Source organism: Podarcis melisellensis (assembly GCF_964234715.1).
Source record: "Podarcis melisellensis genome assembly, chromosome: 4".
NCBI lineage: Eukaryota > Metazoa > Chordata > Lepidosauria > Squamata > Lacertidae > Podarcis > Podarcis melisellensis.
Window position 1 is genome coordinate 85276279 of NC_138531.1, and position 27812 is coordinate 85304090.

The window sequence follows — 27812 nt, forward strand, 5'->3', positions numbered from 1 at the left end:
AATGCAAAACATTTTTCTATCAGCATATAGCAACATATAAATTCTCACCATCAAGACAAATAACAGGTGATATTAGACGGGCTTTAACAATAAGCGGTCTTCGCAAAACTTAATAAAAACATCATCAACAACAATTTCCCTTGCTTATCCTTCACCATAGGGTCCCGGGGCGAGTTACAAAAACAACACAGAAATGCAAGTTTAAAATCAGTTAAAACAATTTACAACCAGAAGGAGAGATCCTAAAATCTCTGTTGTCATAGACCAGGATCAAGTCGTGCATCTTAGAATCATGCAACAAAAGCTGTACAATGAAGTTGCCAGACGTACCTTTGAGAGGAGAGATCTCCACTCCTTGTGGGCTTCTACAGAGAATGCCCTGGGCTACCAACCCCTCTACTTCGAGGGAACTCAGCGGAAGAGGTGGTCTTTCAAATATTTGGGGGCTATGTCTTTAGGCTATGCAACACTAATTAATTTGAGGATGTTGAACTGGACCCAGAAACAAACTGGTAAACTATTATAGATGTTTTGAAACAAGTTATAATAACAATAATTTATTATTTATACCCCACCCATCTGGCTGGGTTTCCCCAGCCACTCTGGGCGGCTTCCAACAAAATATTAAAAATACAATAAAACATCGGACATTAAAAACTTCCCTAAAGAGTTATGCAAGTTCTAAATGGGGTCCGAGCTCGTAATCTCGAATTTTGGATCAGCTGAAATTTCCGAGTCATTGTCCTGGGCAGCCTCAAAGGGAGTGTGCTGCAACAATCTGATGTGGAAGTTGCCATTGCATGGAATACTGTGGCCAAGTCACTTCTGTCCAAAGACAACCTAGCTAGTGAACCAGCTGTAGATGGAAATAGGCACCCCCAACTAGTGACAATGTTCGAACGATACAAGTCCCTTCATGCTAGTAGGAACCTGTTCCTTCAAGGGGAGCGCGACCCTATCCAGAACAAGCAGTCTACCCAACCTTTCAGACTCAAGAACGTGGAAAATGTAACAACCTCTTCCTTATCAAGATTCAGATTCAATCTGCTCTATTCAATAATTATCCAACAGGTGTGCAAGGAAGGGAGCTTTTCCTCTCAGAAATAGCCTCTGCAGAGGGGGGAAAGTGCTGAAAGCCTACTTCTCAACAGGAAGTGATCTAGATTCCACCTTGGTTGAAGGACTGGCCAAATGCGTGTTCTAGAGAAGTTTATACTCTATTCTGTCAAAGGAATCGTGAGATCACACAACAGAATAAAGAAATTGCATATGGAATTGCTTTACAGAAATTGCATATGGAATTGCTATGTTTATCACGGCATACAGAATGCTAACCAATTCTATAAATAAGCCAACTCTAGGTATGTATCAAACTTTATTTTACTTTTTATGTGTCTGAATGCCGCAAGGAATACAGTTGCCAAAAATGAATGGAATCTTCCAAATTACTTTCAGCAGAACTGCAGAAGACTCTCATTTCCCATAGAATTGGATTATTTAAATTTGATCCAAAATAAATTCACCCCACTAATGCCCCTAAATTTCTTTAATGCTTTTTTCTAAGCCAGGCACCCCAAAACTTGGCCCTCCAGATGTTTTGGGACTACAACTCCCATCGTCCCTAGCTAACAGGACCAGTGGTCAGGGATGATGGGAACTGTAGTCCCAAAACATCTGAAGGGCGAGTTTGGGGGTGCCTGTTCTAAGCAGGGGCTCCTCTCTCATACTGGGGGCCTATTTGCCCTGAAAGCAGCTGAACAGAGTTTCAGGGTTTGTCTGCATTTGAAAACTAGCAGATTATTTCAGAGAAGGACTAAGGTTCAAGAAATGAGGCCTGGATTCTACAGGATCATGTTCAGCCACACCCTTTTCCAGCATCACTGGGCTAGTTCCCAAGTCTTACGACAACAAGCCAGTGATGGGCTAGTGCTAAAAAAAACTGCTCATACCAATAGTCTACTCACATGGCCAGTAAAAGCACTTTTCATTTGAAAGAAGCTCTGACCTCACAAGCCAGTTTGCAGCTTCCATGTTTACACACTGCTCATGCCAGGTAGTTTAGCACATGTCAGCCACGGGCATTTTCTCTACATCTTCATCCATGCAGACAGAATGCTAACAACTTCTTGCAAAACTACAATCAGTGGTGAAGTCCTAAGACTTTCTCCTGAAACAAAGAGGGTGACCCACTTTGGTGTCATGGTGCAAATACTTCACAGATGCGGAGTATATACTTGAAGCTAAATTTCCACTTAAACACACAGCTGCTCCCTTGAAGCCCAGTTTTTCATTCAAACAAAAAAAGTGTTCCTGGCTTTTGAAAATATTTTTAATAAATCAAGTGTTTCAGATTTAAACACGAGGGACTGAACATAACTTATGGACAGAAAAATAAAAGAACTCGGCAAAAGCTAAAGAATCCCACAACAGTATCAGTTCCTAAATTCTCTTGATTTCATCACACCACATGTATTCAAAATCCTAGACACGTTTCCTCTATGTTTTAATTTACTCCATATCACACACCTTACCTGTTCCATTGTAATTTGTTACTGGCATGTTTCCTGTTTTCCATCACAAGAGAATCAATAAAAATCACATATATGTGAAAAATTAATAGCCACAATAGCTACAACAATTAGGGTGGATTTGCTTTTCCAGTGAAAGCTAACCAAACTCGGAGCTGGTGCAGAATCTTGACTTAGTCATAGCACCAAACTATGTTTGTGCTTTGAGGAGGTGAGTGCTCCTTCACGTCCCCCACTCCTGGCAAATACATAATTCAAGCGTTTAGAAAAAATGCCAACCTATGGTTTGCCTCAAGCCAGGCCAGGAGCACGGAGTCACCACACGCAAGCAAAGGAAGCGTGAGGCTTCTCAAAAGATTGCACACATACCACCAAATTATGGTTTGGCAGCACATGAGAACAATGTGAAGCTTGCTTACCCATGAAAATAGCTGCTTATGTGAATGGACTAACATGGCAGGAGGGGATTCATGAAACAGCGCAGCTTCTCTTGAGCAGTTAGAAAATACATTGCCTGCAAATAATTGCTCACACAAGTGATCTGCTCTGTGTGTTTTTCCAGTCACAGGAGGAGGAATAACAATCTACCAGGAGTCTTTCTGTAGTTATACTATTCACATGAATGGACCATTCACATGAAACAGGCCGTAGTTAACTTCTGCCCATTTCACAATGTATACATGCTTGTGTCAGTCAACATCCTGCTTTGAAGCTAGCTACATAGGACTCACTTTCTCCCTGGGGGGAAAAAGAGAGAAGAGAGCCTTGTTTATTTTTCTGAAGCACTACCTGTACTTAGCCATTTCTCTCTCTCCCTCCAGAAAATAACTTCTTAGTGTTAGATTGCATCAAGCAACTCCTTCATCAGTTCTGAACAGCCTAAAAACTGCTCAGCAACCCAGAATGAATAGTATGTGCTTCTGAGGTCTGGCAAAGGCTTTGAGCCACATTGGGAGAAGATGGAACACCATGACATCTGACTCATAATCACTCACTCACACACTTATTAAAGCTTTATTATTATTATTTCACCGGGAAACTGAACACAGAAGGACTCAGTTTTGAACTGAAGTCCTGAGTGAACACACAACCTCACTATTCACAACACCACATGCAATATATGCAAACATATTGGGTGGAATATGGATAGACTTCAGGTCTGGGCTTTGGCGCATTCGCTCCAGGTCCATGGTTTTAGTAACAAGTAAAATTTGCCTAGTCTGCAGGCCCACAGCCAGATGCAGGCAAGCAAACAGCATTTCAATAAAAAGGTTGTCAGAAAGAAGTCCAAACACTTTAAGATAGATGTCGACCCATACTGGTTTTTACAAATGTGAATTCCTCCTTTCAACTAACCTTGGTTAAAAGCGTCAGCTACTTCACAACAGGACAGACAAAAGGGAATTACTTTTTCACACAGCACATTAGATTATGAGTGGCTGTGTGTTATGATGATTTTGCTATGAGAGGCAGTTGGTGGGGAACGTGACCAAAATACTACTATTGCACTTGTGGGCTTCCCACAGGCTCCCAAATTGCCACACTAGGAACAGAATGCATGGCTAGACGGGCCTTTGAATTCATCCCAGAACAGCTGTCACCTTCCATTTGAAGCACATTATTACAGGGCAGGCGATGGCGTCAATGTCGTTTAGTCCAAGAGCTAAGCTACATATTATGCAAATCGATGTGGTGGAGTCCTTCCCGGATTGTACTACTTTATAGACTGCAGGTAGGATATCGTATTTTACAGCTTTAAATGAGCTGCCGCCGAATTGCCCATTACATCCAAACTGGCCAACTGGTTTATTCTTGGGAGTACATACCAAGATATGAAAAAAGGATCAGGTAGGGTCTGTTGCTGATCTGCATCTCCAGCAATAAACATATTTTAGACCATACACTTTCTTAAAAGTGGTGTGAGTTTAACACAACTGATATATAACACTGGGCAACAATTTTTTACTTTTTGAATGTTGTCTAGATTTCTACAACTGATTTAGGGTATTTTTGCACTGCTGAATCAGGAAATGGCATCCGTTTCTCTCCATCAGGTCAGGTTTTTATGCTATGTTGATTTGAAAAAAAATCAGATCTTGTGACAAAATCAATTACATTTTTGTGGCATTATCAGCTGATTTTTGTCAACACATATCATCCTAAATATGTTTTTAAGAGAAAAAAAATGTTTTTCCAACAACATATATTGATTACCTGATAGAAACATTGATTCCTGTAAACTGAATGGTGGGCATTCATAAAGGTAAGTACATGTAAATTGCATGTTGCTTCACCATTTTTCAAACTTCAGGGCTTGAACTTCTGTTTCTTGGAACTCCTGGAATGCTCAGCGGCAGGGAGGTCTCTCTTCAGAGTCCAACAGTAGTCAGCCATCGTGACTGCGTCCCAGCAACCCTGATACCTGGTCTCCATCTCTTTCATGTCTTGATGGAATCTCTCCCACTGCTCGTCACTCATTGAACCCAGGTTCTCAGGAAACCGGTCCATATGTGAAAATAGGTAGTGCATCTTGACGCTCATGTTGCAGCCCAGGTTTCTGAAAGCAGTCAGCATGTTGTTGACAAGTTCTGCGTAGTTTCTGGCCTTATTGTTGCCAAGAAAGTTCTTCACTACCAGAACAAATGCCTTCCACACTTCCAGTTCCACTTCGTTCATTGAGTTTCCGAACTCTGGATCTCTGATGAGCTGACGGATCTGAGGACCATCAAAGATGCCAGCTTTCAACTTCTCCATGGTCAATCCTGGAAAAGCCTGGCACAAGTAAGTGAAGCAGTCACCATCCTTGTCCAGAGTCTTGGAGAACTGCTTGATTAAGCCGAGCTTGATGTGCAGTGGTGGGAAGAGTATTCTGTCTCTGTCCACCAGAGGGTCGTTGATGACGTTCCTTTTTCTGCAAGGCACCAATTCCTCCCGCACAGGCCAGTCCTTCTTCCTGTAATGCTGAGCACGGTCCCTACTTTCCCACATGCACAGAAAACATGGGCCAGACTGTTGTCCCAACAAAAAGTTCACCATCTTCAGGTCAACACAAATAAACCACTTATGCTGATCATAACCAATTTTCTCCAGCACATACTTCACCCCTTCATAGTTCTCCTTCAGTGTACTCAAGTGAGCCAGGGGTTTTGATCCCCCAACTTTATGCTGTGCCGCACCAATTTATGGAAGATTTCGAGGTTTTATGACTTCAAACTGATCCCTTTTCGACATAATCACCCAGAACTATTGAACCTGAATACTTCTTGTCATTAAAATAATCATTTCCAATCAAAACAATTATTCGACATGGCATTTTACCCCCACCAACTTCTTCTAAAATGCTCCACACAAGCGTACATGTGAACGAAAATGTAAAAAAAGACCATAACTCAAAAACTTGACCTGATTGAGCAAAATCAATGTGATTTTTGGATTCAGCGCATCAGATTCGACCTAAATCACCTGAAAAAACGCAGACAACAAATTTGTTGTTGACCAGTGTAATCTTTCTGTATTGCATTGTTTTCCTTGATAGCTATTTTCAGTCATATGGAAGAGCCTGTTTTACACACATTATTATTATTCCCCTCCCCAAAAGGACCGTCCTCTTAAGGGCACATTTTAGCCATTTTGTTTCAAGGCTCAGTAGCAAGCACAAAAGGCTGCAAGCAAGGCAGCATGCAAATGTAATAGTATGATAGTAAGCCCTGCTTAGATCCTGATCGCTGCATCACCTTGCTTGTATAGACTGACAAAACATGGACTAAAATGCAATCCCACTGATGATGTACAATCCAGGACAGACTAGCATAGATTAGCAGAATGCATAATGGTCCTCAGCTAATACATTTGGATTCCTCTCCATCCACTGCATGTTGCAAGCATTTTGATACGGTAGACTGTAAAAAAAAAGTGGGGGGTGAGGCTTATATTGGAGATAACTTGAGAGCTATTAAGGTAAGCAGGCCAAGCAACTGCAAGTAGAGCACAAAATCTTCAGGTCACTAACCAAACTGATGTAAGAAGAGAAGAAGAAGAGTTTGGATTTGATATCCCGCCTTTCACTCCCTTTAAGGAGTCTCAAAGCGGCTCACAATCTCCTTTCCCTTCCTCCCCCACAACAGACACTCTGTGAGGTGAGTGGGGCTGAGAGACTTCAGGGAAGTGTGACTGGCCCAAGGTCACCCAGCAGCTGCATGTGGAGGAGCGGAGACGCGAACCCGGTTCCCCAGATAACGAGACTACCGCTCTTAACCACTACACCACACTGGCCCTCCTTCAGAGAGTGTGGCAAGGAGTGAGTTTACTTTCACTGTAAAAACAACCACCACTCTACACGATGACTTCCACTTTAAGATTTGACACTGTGTGCTGCAACCCAGATTCTATCCCAGGCGGGTATTTTTACTGGGGTGCAAAACTGACTTCACTCTTCTAGCTGTGGCAGCCCTCAGAGTAAATGTGTGCCAAGCCTACACCAACCCATTTCCATTCGTTTGAGGTCAATGTGCACGAGCCCAATAGCTTAAAAACGGAAAAAAAATTATTTCTGCAAATTAATGGCATACATTAACGTGGGAGGGGAAGTGAATCACCGATTTTATAACACTAGGCAAGGACAGGCACCATCAAAACAGGCTGCTGCAGAAGAGGTGGTGCTCTGTTTCAACGTTTTAAAGAATCAGCATTGGGTTATTTTGCCCATCTGCTTGCCCTAAGGTAGGATATCTTACTTACCTAAGCATTCAGCAGACACCTGCCAGCTCAGCCTGTTTTTTCTTTAAAACTTTCAAGGAAAGGTGCTTCCTCCAACTTACCTGGGCAATTAATTTTGTTGCCGCCCCCACCCAGCTTTTGTTTGAACCTTTAAAAAATCGATCCCCCTACAGTTTCAAAGTTACTTCTTGACCCATACGACCAGTGGAATGGATTAACAGTTGTTTTAGAGTTGTCTAACCTTAAAAAAAAATTAAACAAACCCTGTCAACATGCTTCTTTAAGACTTCTTTAGGGAAAATATTTGCTGGAATTCATAACTTGCCAAAACCTCTGTATGCTGCTTGTGGGTTTCCTCTGCGTTCTTTCAAACAACTTTCTTCGATTAGCCAGAATGGGTCATACAAGAACCAAGTACTTACGGCAGTATTACTTTCCTGTTGATCCAGGTAAGAAGATATAAGGAGCACTAAGAGGGAGAAGGGATTGGACCACTTTGGCTCCCGACACATGAAGCTGGGTAGGGAAACTCATGACTAACTTATTAAAATGGGTAATCATTTGTGTAAGATTACGTACCGTATTTTTCGTCCCATAGGACGCTCCGTCCCATAGGACGCACCTAGTTTTTTTGAGGGGAAATAAAGGGGAAAAAAATTCCTTTATTTCCCCCCAAAAAACCAGGTCGGGGAAACCGAACCAGGTCGAGGAACAGCGGGATGGCGGCGCTGCGCCTCCCTGCTGTCCCCTGAGCTTGTGGGGCTGGCCGATGTCTGCCCGGCGCGAGGGGCGCTCTGTTTCAGGGCGCCTTTTGCGCCGGGCGGCAGGCTGCTATCCGCAGCATGCGGAGCCCTGCGGGGAACTCCTGTAGGGCTCCCCACGCTGCGGATGTCTGCCCGGTACGGCAGGCTATCCGCAGCGTGGGGAGCCCTGCGGGCTGCTTAGGCTGCGGATGCGTTCCCGAAGCGCCGGGCGCTCTGCTTTCAGCGCACCCGGCGCTCCGGGAAGCAGGCTGCTATCCGCAGCCTAGACAGCCCTGACGGAACTCCCGCAGGGCTGCCTAGGCTGCGGATGTCTTCCTGAAGCCTGGAGAGCGAGAGGGGTCGGTGCGCACCGACCCCTCTCGCTCTCCAAGCTTCAGTGAAAGCCTGTATTTGCCCCATAGGATGCACCCAGATTTCCCCTTCATTTTTGGAGGGGAAAAAGTGTGTCCTATAGGGTGAAAAATACGGTAACTTGAGGGGTAGTCATTGTGGTGCCTCCCTTTCCCGATGTTGCTGGACTACAACTCCCATCATCCAAATTTCAAGATATAATACAATAACAGTGAAAATGCTATTAAAATCATTATATGGATGTGCCATTTCCTGTCTTCAAATTCACAGACAATGAAGCTTATGGATCACTGGTGGCCCAGGGTTCAAGATTTCAGAACCTCTGACCTATTTTTTCCCCATGCAATATGCTTCCTCCCCTTCTCATGGACAGATGATGAAGACTATCCTGTGACATGAGAACTAGACTTCTTGTGTTGACATAGTAGAAGAGGATGGCTTGACTTTGTGGCAGTTTGAATAAAGCACACGGCAGAATTCCTACCTTTCCAAGGAAAATATAATATAAGCAGTTAAGTTAAAAAATAAATAAATCTTGGGTTTATGGTAAAGCTTGTGTCAGGGTTTCTGGGAGAGAGGAGGAGATGACAGAGGAGACGGAGAGCGAGTGGGAGGAGGGGCAGAAGGATGAGGAAGAAGATGACGGAATTCTGAGGGAATCCACGAGTCTGAGCAGCGAGTCAGAGGATTCTCAAAAGGGGGTTACCTTAATCAAGCAAAAGGGAGGAGAAGGGAGAAGCGGAGAGGAGCCCAGTGGAAGACAGACGCAGCAAGAGGCGTCTCAGCCGGAACGGAGTAAAGGGGGTGGAGTCGTCAGCCTCTCGGAGGGAGCAGGATTAGGAGAGAACAGAGAAAGGGGGTTGGAGCAAGGTGTTCAGCCGGAAAGGGTGGAGAGCAGAACAAGGGGTGGTGTAGCGGTCGAAAGAAAGGTCAGCAGCAACGTACGCGCGCCAAGTTCAAACGTAGAGGCGCGCGGAAGTGGAGAGAGCTCAGGGGAGGAGCCCGGCCCTAAAGCCAGAAGGAGGGGGGAAGAGGCGGCAGAGGATTCAGCCTCAGGCGAGTCACGGAGAGAGGGAACCCAGGGGGGCAGGAAGACCCTGCGGAAAAGAAAGGAGAGGAAGAGGTGGTCTAGAGCCAGGCTATTAAGTTGGTGTGGAAGAGGGGAGGAGTCAGAGGGGACTTCAGCGGTCTAACGTGACAGACGTACGGCCACGATGCTGAACTGTACGAGAAGCAGAAATCTTCAATAAACTTTTCCTGTAAATAAACTGCAACGGAGTGAGGTCTCTTGTGAGCTGGGACCCGTCCTGGGTGGCCGTGACAGTAAGTCCCCTCTCTGAAAGCAAAAAAATTTTTTTGCGAAGCTCACGAACGGGAGCAGCCATGAGCGCTGAGGAGCAGCTGGTTGCACTGCGGGATCAGGTTACCGCTCTCACATCGGCAGTCATTGCTTCGCAGAAGAAGAATGACGACTTGGAGAAGACGTGCCAGGATTTGCAGGCAAGGTGGGAACACGCGGACAGGGCGGGGGCCCCAGGTTCCAGAGCGGAGGGCATTGCGCTTGGACGGAGGGGGGGTGCCCTGGTTCCGCATTTTAATGGCAACTTGCAAGACTATCCCAATTTCAGAGCGGACGTCGTATATGCACTGCATTTACTCCGTCACGATTTTAAAGATGAGGAGGAGAAAGTGGGGTTCATTGTTTCGCACCTGCATGGGGAGGCCAGGGCTTGGCTACGCAATCTGTGGCGCGAAGATGGACCGGCCCGTCGCAATTCAACTGCGTTCATCAAAGCGATGGATTCTTGTTTTCAATCCTCTGTGGATGTGGACATTGCGCGCCGTCAAATGCACGGGTTGAGGCAGGGGAAAGCGACTGTGCGCCAATACCACTCTAAATTTTTTGCATTGCTCACCGCCTTAGATTGGCCAAAGGACAGTAAGCCGGTCAGAGATCTTTTTTGGGAGGGATTGAGCCCCCCCATCAAGGATGAGATCGCTAGGGGGGACAGACCCCAGACCCTAGAAGACGTGGTGCAACGGGCTTTAGCTATTGGAATTCGACATGAGGGACGTCCGTGGCACGAGGAGGACGGGCCCCAAGCGCGTGCGCAAGCGAGGACTCTCCCTTTTGTGCACAGGGATTTCAGCCGTGCGCACCCCTCGCCAATGGGGAAGGACAGCGAGGAGCCGATGGAGATTGGTGGTGCTAGGGCTCAGAAGCCGTCCCAGAGCCCTGTCCCTGGTGCAGCCAAAGCGAAGCCTCCTAGAGGAACCAGGAAGTGTTACATCTGTGACAGTGCGCACCATATGGCGAAAGAGTGCCCCCAGAGGCTCCAGAAGCACACTGCAGCACTGGCAACTGTAACAGCAGAGGTGCAACCAGGGGAGCAGCTTCAGGGAAACGACAGTGCCTGGCTGGAAGCAGAGCTACTGGGGCTCAGCCAGGCGGATCTGTAGACAAGCCCCCAGCATCACTGCAGAGCGTGGACCCTTTGCCTCCCAGACCGGCAGTTCTGCTCACAGCAACACTCCAGTTGCCTGATGGGAGACTCCTCGAGGTTCCAATAACGATCGATTCGGGAAGCAACGCCGACTTCGTGGGACTGCAGTTCGTTAAGCAGCACAACATGGCGCTCCTGCCTGCAACGACGCCTCTAAACGTGGTCACGGTAGACGGCAGGAAGTTGCTGGGGGGGCAAGTGGTGCAGCAAACCCCTCCCATGATGATGCAGATTGGCAACCATCGAGAACTTATTAGTTTCAATGTCACCCACTTATCGGACACACCCATCGTGTTAGGCATGAGTTGGCTGGAGAGGCACAGTCCCGCGGTTGCGTGGTACCAGCGGCAGATCACCTTTTGTTCATCGTATTGTGCTCAGCATTGCTTTCAGACCGATCAGGGAGGAGAAGCCGAGCAGCAGTTGCATCTGGGTATGGTGCAAACAGTGCCTCACAAGTACCAGGACTTCTTGGAGGTTTTCTGTGAGAAGGAAGCTGACAAGTTGCCGCCTCACAGACCTTACGACTGCGCGATTGATTTAGTGCCAGGGGCGCAACTGCCTGCTGCCAAGCTGTACTCCATGTCGGAAGACGAGATGCAAGAGCTTCGGGAGTTCATAGACCATAACCTCAAGCGAGGTTTCATCCAGGAATCTAAAGCAGCGGGTGGCAGCCCTGTGTTCTTTGTGAAGAAGAAAAACACGCCCCAAAAAAGGCTTATAGTGGATTACAGGTTCATAAACAGCTTGACTAAGCCCAAGGCTTTCCCCATGCCCAAGATTGACGACCTTTTAGCGACCGTCAGGAGGGGCAAGATTTTCACCAAGCTGGACCTACGTGGAGCTTACAATCTCATCCGCATCCGGAAAGGAGATGAGTGGAAGACCGCCATGTTCACCCCTCTGGGCACATACGAATACAGAGTCATGCCTTTCGGTCTCCAAAATGGCAGCCACGTTTTTCAAGCATTTATGCACCACGTGCTAGCAGGTCTCCTCTACAAGAAGTGTGTCTGCTTTCTCGACGATATCCTGATTTTCTCGGAATCGCCGGAGGATCACGATAAGGACGTGAGGGAGGTCCTGCAGAGGCTGAAGGACCACAGGCTGTACGCCAAGTTGGAAAAATGCCAGTTTGATGTCAGAGAGGTTGATTTCCTTGGCTACAAGTTGTCCGACGAGGGACTGGCCATGGACAGGGCTAAGGTTCAAGCGCTGTTGGACTGGAAAAGCCCTCGAAATCGGAAAGAGGTCCAGAGGTTCATCGGCTTTGCCAATTTTTACCGCAAGTTTATTAAAGGTTTTGCGAACGCGACGGCGGCTATCACTGACACCCTCAGTTCCAAGAAGAAGAAGTTCGTCTGGACCGAACAAGCGGAGCGGTCCTTCCGGACGCTTAAAGGTCTTTTCGCCTCCGAAGAGCAGCTGCTCCACGTGAATCCCGGCAGACCCATGCGGGTAGAGACCGATGCGTCAGACAGAGCGGTTGGGGCCGTTCTTTTGCAAGAGGATTCACAAGGCAACTGGAGACCGGGTGCGTTCTACTCCCGGAAGCTCAGCAAGACGGAGCGCAATTATACCATATGGGACAGGGAGTTGTTGGCCATTCATGCAGCTTTCAAAGCGTGGCGACACTTCTTAATAGGAGCCAAGCACACGGTGCAAGTCCGCACGGATCACAAGAACTTAGAGTATTGGCGGACGGCTAAGTTACAGACCCAGCGACACATGCGCTGGGCGGAGTTCTTTGCGGATTTCGACTTCAAAATAGAATACATCCCAGGAGACTCCAATGTTATTGCAGACGCGCTGTCCCGAAAGCCGCAATACTTGGAGGAAGCAGCTCCAATCGCAGCAAAGCACATTTTCGCACCGCAGGCGTGGACGTGCGCTACCATCGCAGTCGACCTGGACGCGGTGCGACGCGCGTTGCAAAGGGATCAGTTTGCACAGTCCAAGATGGAGGAGCTACGCGGAGGGTCGCGAGACAACGATGAGTTCCAATTGCAAGATGGACTTTTGACTCGTAAGGGTGCCCTTTACGTGCCCACCGACGATCTTCGAGCCAAGGTTCTGCAACAATTGCATGACGCCCCTAGTGCAGGCCATTTCGGCAAAGAGAAGACGATGGAGTTGGTGGCTAGAGACTTTTGGTGGCCCCAGATGAGAGGAGAGGTGGCGGACTACGTCGCCAGGTGTGATATCTGCCAGAGGTCCAAACCAGTGCACCAGAAGCAGGCGGGATTGCTAGAACCGCTGGAGACACCGCAGCAACCGTGGGAGAGGGTAGCGTTGGACTTTGTTACGGACCTGCCCAGCTCCAGAGGTAAGACGGCGGTGTTAGTGGTGGTGGACTTGTTCACCAAGATGGCGCATTTCATCCCTTGTGCCAAGGTGGCGACGGCAGAACAGACCGCAAAGCTCTTCATCGATCACGTCTTCAGAGTGCATGGACTTCCGCAGTCCGTCTTGTCCGACAGGGGGCGCCAGTTTGTTTCCACTTTCTGGCGAAAGCTTCTGGGCATCTTGCACGTCAAAATCAACCTGACATCGGCGAGACATCCACAAACCAACGGTCAAGCGGAGAGGGTCAACGCGATCATGCAGCAGTACCTGCGGTGCTACGCCAACCAGCGACCTGCGGCGTGGGTGGACTATCTGCCGATGGCTGAATTCGCCTACAACAACACGAAACACGCATCCACCGGGGTGACGCCTTTCTTCGCGAACAATGGCCGTCATCCCAGAACCTTCCCGAGATTTGCGGCACCAGGAGGGGGGGGGCCTCAAGATGCCGACCAGTTTGCAGCGGAGTTGCAAGAGGTGCACGAGGAGCTGCGGAGACATTTGGAGCTGGCAAAACAGGCGTATAAGGTGCAGGCCGATAAGCACAGGAGGGCGGGAGAGGACATCCAGAGTGGGGACTGGGTGTGGTTAGCAGCCCACGCGATGCCGGCCAGGTCATTGGCCAAGAAGAAGTTAGGACACAGGCAGCTAGGGCCATATCAAGTTGAGGCTAAGATCAATCCGGTGGCTTTTCGTCTAGCCCTTCCGGAGGGTTCCAGGGTGCACCCGGTCTTTCATAGGTCGGTGCTCACTCCCTACAAAACCCCACACAGGTTTCAAGAGTCAGGAGCACTCCCAGAGCCACGTAGGAGGGCGCCTGAGGGGGGGGAATCGCCAAGACCAGAACCTCTTAACGAGGTCACAGAGATACTGGACTCGAGATGGGGGGAGGAGGGAGTTGAATATTTTCTAGCCAGGGAAGGCACTCCGGCCTCTGCCAATAGCTGGGTGCCGGGTTACGCGTTGGACGAACCCCTGTTGAAGGAAGAGTTCCATGCACTTTTTCCGCACAAGCCCATGCCCGAGGAGTATTTTGATGATTGGCTTTTCACGCCCACTTTGTCAGACAGCACGTTCGAGGGTTTCTCCTCACCCGAGGGCCATACGCCCGAAACAAGCCCGACCAGGGATCCGAGACTGGGGGGGGAGGAGACAGGCCCTTGTTGGTGGGTGGATCAGCCAAGGGAGGCATGGAGTCAGAGATGGATGGTAGGTCCTTGGCAGGCAGCGCCAGGAGAAGCAGTGATGGAGGAAGAGACTGTGAGGTCTGTGGGTGGGGAACCCGAGTTCGAACACACATATACGGAGATGACAGAGGAGAACGTTGAAGTGGACAACTTGTATCCTGAACCGACCCCGGAAGAACCACGTTTTCCTCAACCTGCACCCGGCGAGCGGGAGGGGGGAAGGGGGGGCTTCGAGGGGGGGATGGATGTCAGGGTTTCTGGGAGAGAGGAGGAGATGACAGAGGAGACGGAGAGCGAGTGGGAGGAGGGGCAGAAGGATGAGGAAGAAGATGACGGAATTCTGAGGGAATCCACGAGTCTGAGCAGCGAGTCAGAGGATTCTCAAAAGGGGGTTACCTTAATCAAGCAAAAGGGAGGAGAAGGGAGAAGCGGAGAGGAGCCCAGTGGAAGACAGACGCAGCAAGAGGCGTCTCAGCCGGAACGGAGTAAAGGGGGTGGAGTCGTCAGCCTCTCGGAGGGAGCAGGATTAGGAGAGAACAGAGAAAGGGGGTTGGAGCAAGGTGTTCAGCCGGAAAGGGTGGAGAGCAGAACAAGGGGTGGTGTAGCGGTCGAAAGAAAGGTCAGCAGCAACGTACGCGCGCCAAGTTCAAACGTAGAGGCGCGCGGAAGTGGAGAGAGCTCAGGGGAGGAGCCCGGCCCTAAAGCCAGAAGGAGGGGGGAAGAGGCGGCAGAGGATTCAGCCTCAGGCGAGTCACGGAGAGAGGGAACCCAGGGGGGCAGGAAGACCCTGCGGAAAAGAAAGGAGAGGAAGAGGTGGTCTAGAGCCAGGCTATTAAGTTGGTGTGGAAGAGGGGAGGAGTCAGAGGGGACTTCAGCGGTCTAACGTGACAGACGTACGGCCACGATGCTGAACTGTACGAGAAGCAGAAATCTTCAATAAACTTTTCCTGTAAATAAACTGCAACGGAGTGAGGTCTCTTGTGAGCTGGGACCCGTCCTGGGTGGCCGTGACAGCTTGGATCCAACAGATTTGATTCTCACACACATTCTGAAAAGGATGCCAAAATGTGCAAACCGCAGGAGTTGAAAGCCCTGACAAATGTATTCGAAGGCAAGCAATTTGCTCATGAAGCCAAACTTGAGAAGATGGAAGAAATTACAGAGCCACTAAAAGGTACAGAACTGAGAATGGAGGTGGCAAGGACAGAACACAGCAGACAACACAGTGTAGTTTTGCTTTGGTTTCTGTCACTTGTCTGTTACACCGAAGAGAGGAATTTATCAAAAGGTTCTCTCAAGCAATTTCAAGCGCACCTTTAAATATAAAAGCTGAAAGTTTCATTAGCTAGGACCAATATATGGAACATACAGCCTACTGGGATCAATGTTTCATGTCTTGCAGCTTTAAAAACAACTGCAAATATGAAAGGTATATTAAGAGTTCTGCTAAAAAGGAATACTTTGCAGGAGAAAGAACTCACGTGGATCAAATTTTCTTTTCCAATCACGATTTAATCAATCACTCTACGGAGCTAGGAAGTATTTCTTCTCAGATGAGACAATTTTGGATGTTGTGATCTTCCTTTCTTCTATATCACCTTGTTCACAATCTTATCAAGAACTTAGCAGGATTCTAAACATATCTCTAACTTCTGGTACCGCTTACAGCACACAGAGAGATAACCTATCAATTCTATGATTCTATCATGGCCATTATTGCATAGTGGATCTTGTACTGGATAGCTTAATATATGAATTCCAACAGGAGAGGAAGCTGCGCTTCAGATCTTGAAGTGGCTCTGAAAATGTTAGTCCAAAATCTTTTTAAACACAAAATGCTAAATCAACAGGATCTCACTAAAATGTAGAAATTGGAGTCAGCACCACTAAGAATTGGAGTCACAAACAGAAGCAATGCTGAGCAAAACATAGCTCTAAAACCAACAGAAATATCAGGCTGATTCTAATAAAAGCAAAAAACCTGATAAAGGGTATCAGCGTTGCTATGTTTTTATGTGAAACAGCTTTGTCCCAATTCTCACAGTGAAAGAAGGAAGAAAATATCGTGCACTTTGCTTAGTGATGCTCCTAAGCTTTACAAGAGCCTGCCATAGGAAGTTTAAATTGGCCAAATCCAACAGCTTGCCCTGACAAAGCAAATGAATGACAGTCAGTCATGAGTTTCTGATAGAAGGCAGCTCTGAGTGTACAAGCTCTGGTGGTATCAACTTCCAAGCAATAAAGGCCTTGGTAGATTCTCCAGAGCTACCAGATGAATTTATTGAGCCAGATTCTACTATTTACTAGAATCGGATTATTAAAAACAGCATGGGGTGAGTAAAGAATAGTACTGAGGTTGAGTATGTTGTTCTGCACACAGAAAAACAAAACTTCATTGCCTGACGGCAGAGCAAAGCCCATAAACTGATGAGATAAAAACAAACTACTGGGTTGAAGCAGCAAGCCAAACTGAGTTGGAATGCCATGTGATGACACATACAAGTTCATGAAGACAAAACCAGTGTGCTGTAGCAGATGGAATGTTGGCCTGGGCCAAGGAGATCAGAGTTTAAAACCCAGCTCAACTATGAAGCAAAGCAAATGACGTTGGTGAAGCCACTAACTCCCAGCTCCATATTTCTGAGAATTTTTTGTTTAAGGGACAACCACATCTATGTCATCCTGAGCTCCTTAGAACGAGGGCACTTCTATGATGAACAGAACAAAGTTTTCAAGAGTTCAGCTTGCATGATGTTGTGTCGCCTTGCTCCTGCTGTAGCCTATTAAAAAATAGCTTTACTCAAGGCTCTGCGGCCACCGCAAGAAGGTAAAAGATTCCAGGCCTGCATCAAGCTGATGTTACATCCTTTTCACTGAGCAGCTAAATTATGAGGCATCTCAGCTGCCACAAAGGATTTTTGAGAGATATCAGATTTGTATAGCAAATCTAAAAATGAGGGGAAAGGCTGTTAAAATAAAAGCACCTACCAATCTTGATATTTAGTTCAGCTTACTCAATAACTGAAGTTTTATGGCTGTGTGTCAATGTTGAGGTGAAAGGAGCTAGAACACTGTTAGAGGAGGAAGATTTGCAAGACTGACTGGGAGTCATATTGAATAGTACTGATGCAACACAGACTCTTGAAGTTGGAACAGAAATCTTGTCTTTTCTTCCTACTGGAACATTTTAAGAGTGCTGAGGTCTCAAGTACCCAAAAGAGAACTTTACAGCAATACAGCTTTGTTTTCAGCATTATTCCTGGCAGTGAGAAATGCTATCTGGGAATCACAGCATCATGTTTGAGAAAAACACAGAGCAAGCAAGACGGTGTATTTTATTAAGCCAACTAGAGCTCCTTTTTCAGGCATGCTGAGGTTACTGGCAGGCTGTGGTTCATAAAATACAAACAGCTTCATATAGCCCAAGCACCTTGTACAGCTGATCTAAGTTAAAAAATGTTTCTTATCTTGCTGAAACATTTGTAGGAGCCTACCTGACGTTTTGGAGAATTTGCTGTGCTGGGATTGATATTCCGCAATGCCTAAGAGTAAAAGAAATAAGATGGGTAAGCATTACTCCTTTTTTCTTTTCTTTTCTGCTGAGCGTGGTTGGGGTAGCTAGGCTGATTTGACAAACACATCACTCTCTTAGCATTCTGACGAGGCAAGTTCCTGAGACAGCCAAAGATGACAAAAGGGTAAGGGAGTTAAGAACTGACAAAAGCTGCTGCATAATGGAACAAGACGCTTAGGGGTGCTTACAGAGCACACGAACACATGTCATTTAACAGATAGGGGACATCAAGGTAGAGAACACGGTCTGGCCTGAAGTTAGTCAACTTCTCAAGAGGAAGTTACCAAAGAAGAAATCCAAAATTAGAAGCTTTATCTAAAAGCATGCTGGCACGGCGGCATATGAATTTGTTTGAGGATTAATAGCAAAGCAGTTATAGGAAAAGCTTAGACTATTTCAGCTGAAAAGACCCTTCTTTTTAACTTGTCCAGAGAAAAGTCATCATCAGTTTTGTTTTTAAGGAAGTGACACACATTCTGCAATAATCCAGTTTACACAAAGTAGTTGTGCCTGCAAATATTCCTTTGGTGCAGAATGTAGTGCGAGAGTTAGACTCCAGAATAAGGTCAGTTAAAGCAAGAGGCGATGAAGTCAAAAGCCTGAGGAAGTGATCTCCCAAGAGCATGAAAATATTTCATGATGCAGGACCCATCACCCAAAGGGGAAAAGAAGTTTAAAGAGGTTAGGATGTCTGCGATGCCCCATAACCTTCACAAAAGGTGATGCCAGACATTTGAGACAAGGAGCTAATCAATAATTAGCAAAAGATCTAGGACAGGAAGCGCTGATTGAGAGCGACAGTTCTAGAAGGTAAGCTTAATTGTCTCTTTGGGGTTCATGCCTCCAGGGTTATTTTTAAAAAAGAAAAGCAAAAGCAGCAATCAGCCTACAACCACATTGGGAAAACCATTAAAAGCTAATTAAAACTGAAGTGAAAACACTCACAGTTTGCTTTTAAGAAAGTTAGGCTCTTGAGAATAGCTTGCAACATACACGTTGCCTAATGTGGATGAATTCTCCCAGCCCATCCTTCTGTCTCGTAAATCACAGCGAAGCTGTACATAATGGGATGCGTGTGTACCATTGGCACACTCACATCAAGAATCTTTATCCAATGCCAATATTTAGCAAAATGCTAGTGACAAATTTCACATTTGCTTAGGGGGCCAGGGGTGGCAGGGATGAAGCGGTTGCTCTTAGATGGGTACTGTGAAGTAAATCCATGATGCCCAAATCATGAATCCAGTGACAGAGTTCATAACCTGGAGTTCTCATGAATGGTTGATTTTGTCAAATCGCAACTCATAATTAACTCACCACTACAAGATGTGATGATGGAAACAGGTATAGATGACTTCTTTTTTTACAAAAAGGTGGGGCAAACTCTGAAGACGTGTCTATCAATGGCTATAAGCTACGGGAGCTAAAGGAAACCTCCATGTACAGAGGCGCTATACCTCCAAAAACAAGGATGCTAGGGACAGTTAACAAGGCCAGTATCTTCATGCCTTGCCTGCGAACTTTCAGAAGAACTTGGTTGGTTGCTGATGGAAACAAAGCAGTGGACTAAATAGCCCTACAGCCCAACTGCAGTTCATATGTCCTTATGGACCACTTTATTTTTACAGACACTGTGGGGAGCATTTTAACTACAAAGGAGTTGGGAGGCCTCAGCTCAACAAGGCCAATTCCATTTTACAGGCTCCGTCCTCTGTGAAGCTGGAGAACTCGATAGGAACAATTTTTCCATGCAGAGCATTAATAGCTTTTGCAAAGCATCCCAGCAGGTTGCAGTCCATGTGGCAGTATTTTAAGTGCTGAAAAGAGCGCCAATGCTAGGAAGCATTGCAGGAGAGGTGAGAAGGGAGGAACCCACCTTGCAACAGACGTATTCTGAAGAGGCAATTGACCCTGAGATACATTCACAGCTGTGATGGTCCTGTCTGCTTGCAGCAATGTCACTTTGCTTGGGCAATTTAGTGGAGGAAACCTTCCTTAGAGTGCATAGGTCTGAATGCTTACCTTCCACACGAAAACAAGGTACCTCTTCCTTCCTCCAAACTATTGATGCTTGCTGGAACTAGAAGTGGATGAGCACAGCGCCACCCACACATGCACAAGCAGCCATTTATGTTAGAGTGGAAGCGCTTGTCTAACCTGCGGCCTCACCTGCCGAAGCAGTTCTTGGTGTTTCAGCCGCAACCTCTCTTTTTCCATCTGCAGTTGCTGTAGCCTCATCTGCTGCTGTTGATTGGAGTTGCTGCCCCCCAGAACTCCACCAGGCGGACTTTGGGGGGCTATTGGGGGTGGCTGCTTCACGGGAGCACTTTGGCTGATTCTCTGGCTCATAGCTGTGGAGGCAAGAAATAGGGCAGGCGTTTTAAAAAGCAACTTGAAAGCCGCAGTTCAGAAAGCTATCCATTTGTGTTTCCAAGGTAGACATCCAAACTCGTAAAGTGGTACCTCGGGTCTACGAACAGCCCTGTTAACAAAATATTCAGGAAACGAACTCCACAAAACCAGAAGTAGGTGTTCTGGTTAGCAAACTTTGCCTCGGAAGACGAATGGAAGCCGAATGGTGGAAGGGCACCGGCGGCGGGAGGCCTTGGTCTAAGAACGCTTTGGTTTAAGAACAGACTTCTGGAACGAATTAAGTTCATAAACCGAGATACCACTGTACATTATTATGGCCCAAAATGTGATTGTGTAACAGGTTTCATGGATCATTCTGGCATAAAGGTATAAAATAAGTAGTGGCGAGTTTCATTTCAAAATTTCATTTCAAAATGGCAGACGCCACAGGCAAAGATATGGCTCAACTCAAGATTGTTGCTTATTTCTACTTGAGGCTGCTTAGATTCTGAAGAGGTGTGCATGCACACAAAAGCTCATACCAATAACAAACTTAGTTGGTCTCTAAGGTGCTACTGGAAGGAATTTTTTTATTTTGTTTCGACTACAGCAGACCAACATAGCTACCTACCTGTTACTAGATTCTGACAATTAGGCTTGACAAGGCTTGCTTCATTACTTTATCTATAAAGTCTCTACCCCTAATAGCTGCCCGCAGTTGAATACATTCATGTAGATCTGTGGTGAGCTCTGATAGAGCAATATTTGCAGTACCCCTATTCATTCATTCATTTTTGCTTTCTACCCATCTAGTCATTTCTACCCTTTTCTAAATTCCAGTGCTACTGAAAACAGCTGTTGTCGGAAGAGTTCCAGTTATAAACTGCACAAGCAATTTATGTGCAGTTTATTCAGAGTGCGGAACCAGGGTTTTCTTGGTGATAAAAATATTGTAGGAGATCTATCTCAGTCCATAACTTTCCAGTACGCATTTATTGTGGGTTTTTTATATATACTGAGATGTTTCAAGTACACAGTATATATTTATTATATTTCTATATCTCCCCATAACCACTGGGCAGCATACATAAAATGCTAAACATGGTTTTAAAAACTAAAACATTTAATTCTACTACAGAAGAAGTGTTGTGGGCTGTTTTCTATTTTATTTATGCTGTCCATTCTCTGAATGAACTGACAGGCCACTTAAGACTCTAGATTAACTTTCGTATCTCAGATATGTATAATTGAAGTAAACACTGAAGCACCATTCACGGCATCATCCCAAAAATATCAGCCTTATGGTTGATCTAAATCCAAACTTTGAGGAAGGTGTTCAACAGAATGGAGCATTGTAGTACATTTTCTCATCACATCTAATGTCAGAAGTTTAAAAGGAAGAAGATTTGCAATTATGGGTGGCAAATGGTAAATATAAGATGATTCTGAGATGAAATAATCTGAATTTAAAGCAGCCTCTCACTTGTTAGTATGCATTAACTCAGAGAGCCTCTGTTCTGAACACCTAGACATTGTAACTAGAATGCTTGTGTACCTTTCCCCGTTTCATTTTCTTTTGCGTTAAATCATGGGCAAATTGTATACAATTGCTGCGTGCTATAATCACAAGCAGAGGTGGAAATGGAAAAGGACGAAATGTAAAACTTAGGAATCAACAGCACAAAATAAATTCCTGTTTGAAAATACAAATATGTCTTTTTTTAAAAAAAGAGAGCGAGAGAGATAGAGAGAGAGAGAGAAAGGAAAAGGAAAAGAAATGCTTTTTGAATGTCACAATGCTGAAGAAAAGGACAAATCCTAAAACAACTCAGTCTTGGGTTGTGTTTTGGGATGCACCCACACCCAGAACTTTTACCAACCAGGGATCACAGAACTGAAGTCTTCTCTTAGCTGATAGAGACAATGGATTTAGATAATCCAGCAAACTTCACAGTGAATTCCACAACAGGAGGCCCTGCACTGCTTGAAAAGCCAATTCTGAAATGAGGGGGAAGTTAAAAACTAGTTGCTCATACTGTACAAAGAGTGGGCTCTTTAAAAATAAAAAATAAATAAAAGCCTCAATATGCATGTCCAACTTTCCTTGTGTGCATCAAAAGCAGTTGTTAAAATCATGGTCATAAGACAGTTTTATTTTGATGTATTTTAAGTATTTGGTGATCCAAATCTCTCCCTATTGCTGAGAACAACCATCTTCCCATATATTTTCAACCAGAACAGTCTAATAAAAGGGGAGAACAAACTGAATTCAGAACAGCGACGGCCTGGAAGACAGAAAGCAGGACGCCGAGATGACAGTTCCTCCCTAGGGAGGCTCACTTCACAATTTGGTTTACATCAAGAGCTCTCAAAGTCAGTTTAAACCAACCAAGCACTTGGGCAGCAAGGCTGCTATTCCGATTACACGTTTTAGCCAACTGGGCTGCTCCTAGGTCATAGAAACAAAATACATTTGACGATAAATATAGGCTCATGTAGAAATTGTGCCAGTTTCCATTTCGGTTGTAAATAGACAGCCATCGGCCAGCTCCACTGGGCTGTAGATCAAACCCAGGCTATTTATAGGCATGTGGCAAAAAATAACCAAACACTTTCAATTCCTTGAACATATTCTCAGCCAGTTCCAAGACGCTCAAATGATTAGCATTTAAGAGCGCAATTCCTCCAGGAAAGATCTCCTACAAGAGGCAAAATAAAAAGCAACAGGGTGAGAGTGGGGGGCTGGAGGGCACACGGGTACTTCTTGGCCCTGCCTCTGTAATTCATAAAATGGAAGGAGAGGGCTGCCATGATTTTATGAAAAAAGGCAATGTCCCCAACACCTTCGTGGTGCAGAAGGGACACGTTGCTTAAAAAAACCCAAAAACACCCTGAACGAATATATCCAGGCTTATCTGAAATCTACCAGGGTTCAGTCTGCAAATGGAGCACATAAAGAAAAATTATACAGCTAGCCAGGGCAATTAAATAGCTAACCATGGGTCCAGCTTTGGAAAACACTTTTGTTTGTGCTATTAAACATCCTACACTTGGCAAGCAACACTTTTTATTGGGGCAGGGGGATAATCTATGACCAATCAAAGGAAGAGATGTTGCACGGCAAAGCCCATACAAATAAAGGCTTAGCTGTGCAACCTTCATAAAGGTAAAGGTAAAGGGACCCCTTACTGTAAGGTCCAGTAGCGGACGACTCTGGGGTTGCAACGCTCATCTCGCTTTACTGGCCGAGGGAGCCAGCATACAGCTTCCGAGTCATGTGGCCAGCATGACTAAGCCGCTTCTGGCGAACCAGAGCAGCACACGGATACACTGTTTACCTTCCGGCCAGATTGGTACCTATTTATCTACTTGCACTGCGTGCTTTCGAACTGCTAGGTTGGCAGGAGCAGGGACCGAGCAATGGGAGCTCACCCCGTTGCAGGGATTTGAACCACCGACCTTCTGATCGGCAAGTCCTAGGCTCTGTGGTTTAACCCACTGCGCCACCCACGTCCCTATTAAAAACTAATTTCAAGTTTTTACGTACCTTCAACTCCACTTTGGAGGTTCGAGAAAGACATCTAATGATCTTTAAATATTTAGCTCATTTTTAAAGTCTGCCCAGACGGAGAAGGTGGGGGGGATTTAACCAGCTTCCTGTTCCTTACTTTCATGGGTATCAAGGAAGCATTTAACTATGAGGCTCAACACCCACAAATGGGGCAAGTAACAAAGACCTCACAGGCAGACGAGGAACAAAAATGTCTTTATTTCAAAGAGGAAAGAGAGGGATTTAGGAGGAAAGAGGGATTTGGAGCAAGGAATGAGGGGAACAGCATTTTATAACACATACCATTTAGCTACATTGTTTTTCTTAACGATCACACTTTAGTAAGTTAACGTTTTAGGACAGAATACAGTCTCTTCAGTTTTTCTACTCTACATCTGCAACTTGGATGAAGTTTTAAGAATGTTCTATAATCAGTAGGACTCAAGATACTAGTAATACCCCACCCCTTTCTTTCTCAAAAGCAAGGACTGTGTCGTTCTTGGTCGTATTGATTGGTTATCTTTACAGAGAGTGGGACAAAGGGAATGCAAACTTTTATTTTATTTATTCAATTCCTATACCACCCTTTGTCAGAAGATCACCATATTTAAGACTATTAATATTCTCTGCAATGCAAAATTCAGCAATATCTTGCATTTAATGCAGGCTGCATTTGCTCCTTTCAAAAATATGGAGCAAACGTAGGCAGGACCCTGGCATTTTTGCTTCTTTTACATAAGGCTCTCACTGTTTGTATAAATCAAGTAAGAACTGGTCCCCTTGTATTCTCCACAAAGGAAGAATAATAGAAGTTATGACTAAGCTGTTTAACTTTGAAGTGTCAGCATAGTACACCAACTTCAATTGGCAAATCTGCAATTTTATTTTGCATTACAAGTATACTATAACTTTCCATTAACTTTGTTTTCATCCTCACATATGAACTGTGCATGGAACCAAGAGCAATTAAAATGGAGGGGAACTCTTTTGTATAGTATTTCTGGGCCTGAAGTTTGCAAGTGCCTTTGTGCATTCATTATGTTTAAACAATACCTTAAACAACATTTTTTGCTTTTGAGGGCAAGCCTGACCCAATGCAACTGTTCAATCCTTTGCACTGTGGTAGGAAGCAGCTTGGATGGGTGGAAGTCTCCCTCTGTCCAGCCCCAAACCTTTGTCCATAGAGTAATGCTAGCATCTCTACTCCAGGTGCAAGATGGTGGAAGAAGCAATGATTTCCATTGCAAGCCAAAAGCTCCTGAACAAGGCATTTGGGAGGCAGGGAGGGGCTGATCTGGCCCTGGATCCAGAGCCAGCTGCACTGGCATAATTTGACAGCACTGAGTCCAATCCATACCTGATTGCCAGGCCAACACTAGCTTTGGTGCAGCTGAGTAGGGTTTTGCTTCACTCACTTTTCACACCAGCTGATGTGAGTGGCAGGACCAAGATGCAGCTACACCATTCTCACACACACACACACACACACACACACACTGCTGCCCAGCTGGGATTAGGATTAATACCGTGTGACACGGAGCTACTTCTTAATTTGGGGAACTTGAAAGCACCAATTTTGTAAGTGTCAACTCCCTCTTGCATCCTTTGAACCACAAGCCGTACAGTCGTACCTTGGTTGTCGAACGGAATCCATTCCAGAAGTCCGTTCAACTTCCGAAAACCAGGGCATGGCTTCCGATTCGCTGCTGGAGCTTCCTGCACTCGATCGGAAGCCGCGGAAGCAGCGTCGGATGATCAGCTTCCAAAAACACTTGCAAACCGAAATACTCACTTCCGGGTTTGCGGTGTTCAGGAGCCAAAACGGATGAGTACGAAGGCATTCAACAACCAAGGTACAACTGTACTTTAGAGGTACTGTTCTCTGAATGTGAAGTACTCCTGTTGAACGATGAGGGGTGTTTTCCTGTTCTGAGTACGTGGTTCTAGTCACATGCTGCCAAACACGCATGCTTGCCACTTCCCTATGGTTAGATTCTACTCCAACGCATAGCTGTCAACTTTCAGATTTGAAAATAAGGGATCAGCAGCCTCATCTGTCCCAGGGACAGTCTATGGGATATCTAACAATCCAGGATAGCAGCGGGAAGCAGCAGGAAATGGCGCTGGAATAAGGGAATTTCCCGCAAAAAAAGGGAAGGTTGACAGCTATGCTCCAATAATGTCTTGAGATAGCAACAGGCTGATCATGCAGGTACAACTCATGCCCATGTATCCTAGTCTCTGACGTTGTGCACGTACCATAAGCATGATTCCTTCCTTCAAGGAGCAGGATGGGATCCAAGACAAAAGGAATTATCAGTTGTGCTTTTCTGGTAATGAGAAGCCTGGCCTTGCTCCACTCACCTTCTGGGCCCTCAAATTGTCATGAGAATTGAGCAAGTGTTACCTCTTTGTTCACCCTACCTAGTTATACTTCAAGAGGCTCACGTCTGCTGCTACTTCACTTGGAGAGGCTTCCTATAAAGACCACATATACTGTAAAATGGAGAGGTTGCATCTTTCTCCAGCCAATGTGTCAAGAATTTATAAAGAAGGTCACTAAATTTTGAACGGTTTATGTAAGACTACCTACCTAAACAGCTGAAAGGGTGAACAGCTGAATCAAAAAGAAGCTGGAATGTGTAAACAAGATGCTTCAATTAATTACCAGTGCTTGTATTCCAGTGAGAACAATACAGGGAAATGAGGACCACTTCGTGATCCCACAAGTTGGCAAGGAAGGGAAATTCCTTGGTGGCCGAGTCTCAGTGTGTTTGATTTCTTTTGTTCCAAAATGCCTGAACAATTGGGCACATGCTACTTGCTTGCTTTATTTATTTCTTTCTGCATCTTATGTAGTAATAGAAGCTTCCTGTGGATGAGGGTTAATTTCTGAGTTTTGCTCAGAAATTACATTTATTGCTCCTCCTTGGTGCTTTGTTTTCAGTGTTCACAATGGAAAGCAGACTGCAATGAGAGTCCATCTATTCTTGTGAAAAAAACATTTTGAAGCCTCCTAAATCACTGAGTTGTTTGTTTTTTTAAAAAATCTACTTTTAGCCTAGAGTTGCTAAAAACACATTTCTTAAAAGGGAGGAGTGTGAAACAGGGCATTTTGGTACCTCAGATGGAAAACCCACATTCCCCTCAACTTAAACATGGTGCTCAGTTTACGAAGCAATTCATCTGCATGCTCTGAACTGGAAAGAACAACAGATGAACCAACACACAGTTGTTCATTTCAGCGGGTTTTGTACTGGACATCTATTCTACAGTTACATCTGCAGAACTCCATACCATAGGTCACATCATCCAAGCGTCAACCAATCACCAGCAGCAGATTATTATTATTTTTGTATTGGGGGGGTGGGATTATCATGGGGAGATCCTGATCTGTGAAAATTGATTCTGTTTGATATGTGGGAAGGAAAGTTAAGATTCAAACCACTAATTTTGGATTTTCATATGCGCTGTGAGCCAGAAGGGGAAAAGGTCAGGCGAGAGAAGGGTGCGAGCAGAACAAATTCCCTTGGCACAGACATTTGAAAACTGAAACGCAGCCATCACTACCACGTAGAACTTAGAATGTTTCAAGGAAGCCTCCTTTCTCTGTTCAATAGCAGACTGTCTCCCATTTGCCATCGCCCTCAATCAAAGAAGCCCACATGCTTGTGCTTCTCTTTCCCCTTCCCCCTTCAGCCGAGCTCTTTAACTGAAAAGGCCTGGAACAGATTAAAAGTTCAACCACAGAATAATTTATTTTTTTTAAAAAAAATCTTCTGGCGTGTAGTCAAGTCTGTCTGCACTATGCATACACACTGGGCCCAAAAAGGGAAACTATGCAGTGAAAAAATAAAACAGCTGTATGCCTCTCTTTTTTGGATACTGAAGCTTTTGAGTTTAACTGATGCAGCGCTTCACATCTTAGGAAATGATGGAA

At 45.5% G+C, this 27812-nt stretch overlaps 1 protein-coding gene across 8 annotated transcripts in view; it reads right to left on the reverse strand.

Annotated features, from left to right (window-relative positions):
- The window catches only part of YAP1 (Yes1 associated transcriptional regulator), an 83436-nt gene that overhangs the window by 10352 nt on the left and 45272 nt on the right, over positions 1-27812 (reverse strand). For 2 of the 8 annotated variants that reach the window (XM_081909921.1, XM_081909917.1), the window contains 2 exons: positions 20128-20321; positions 17891-17938 (listed from right to left, as the gene is read on the reverse strand). In XM_081909921.1, the coding sequence (XP_081766047.1) occupies positions 17891-17938; positions 20128-20321 (242 nt within the window). The remainder of the gene's footprint in view (positions 1-17890; positions 17939-20127; positions 20322-27812) is intronic. The other 6 variants (XM_081909922.1, XM_081909918.1, XM_081909923.1 and 3 more) reach the window with 3 other exon arrangements.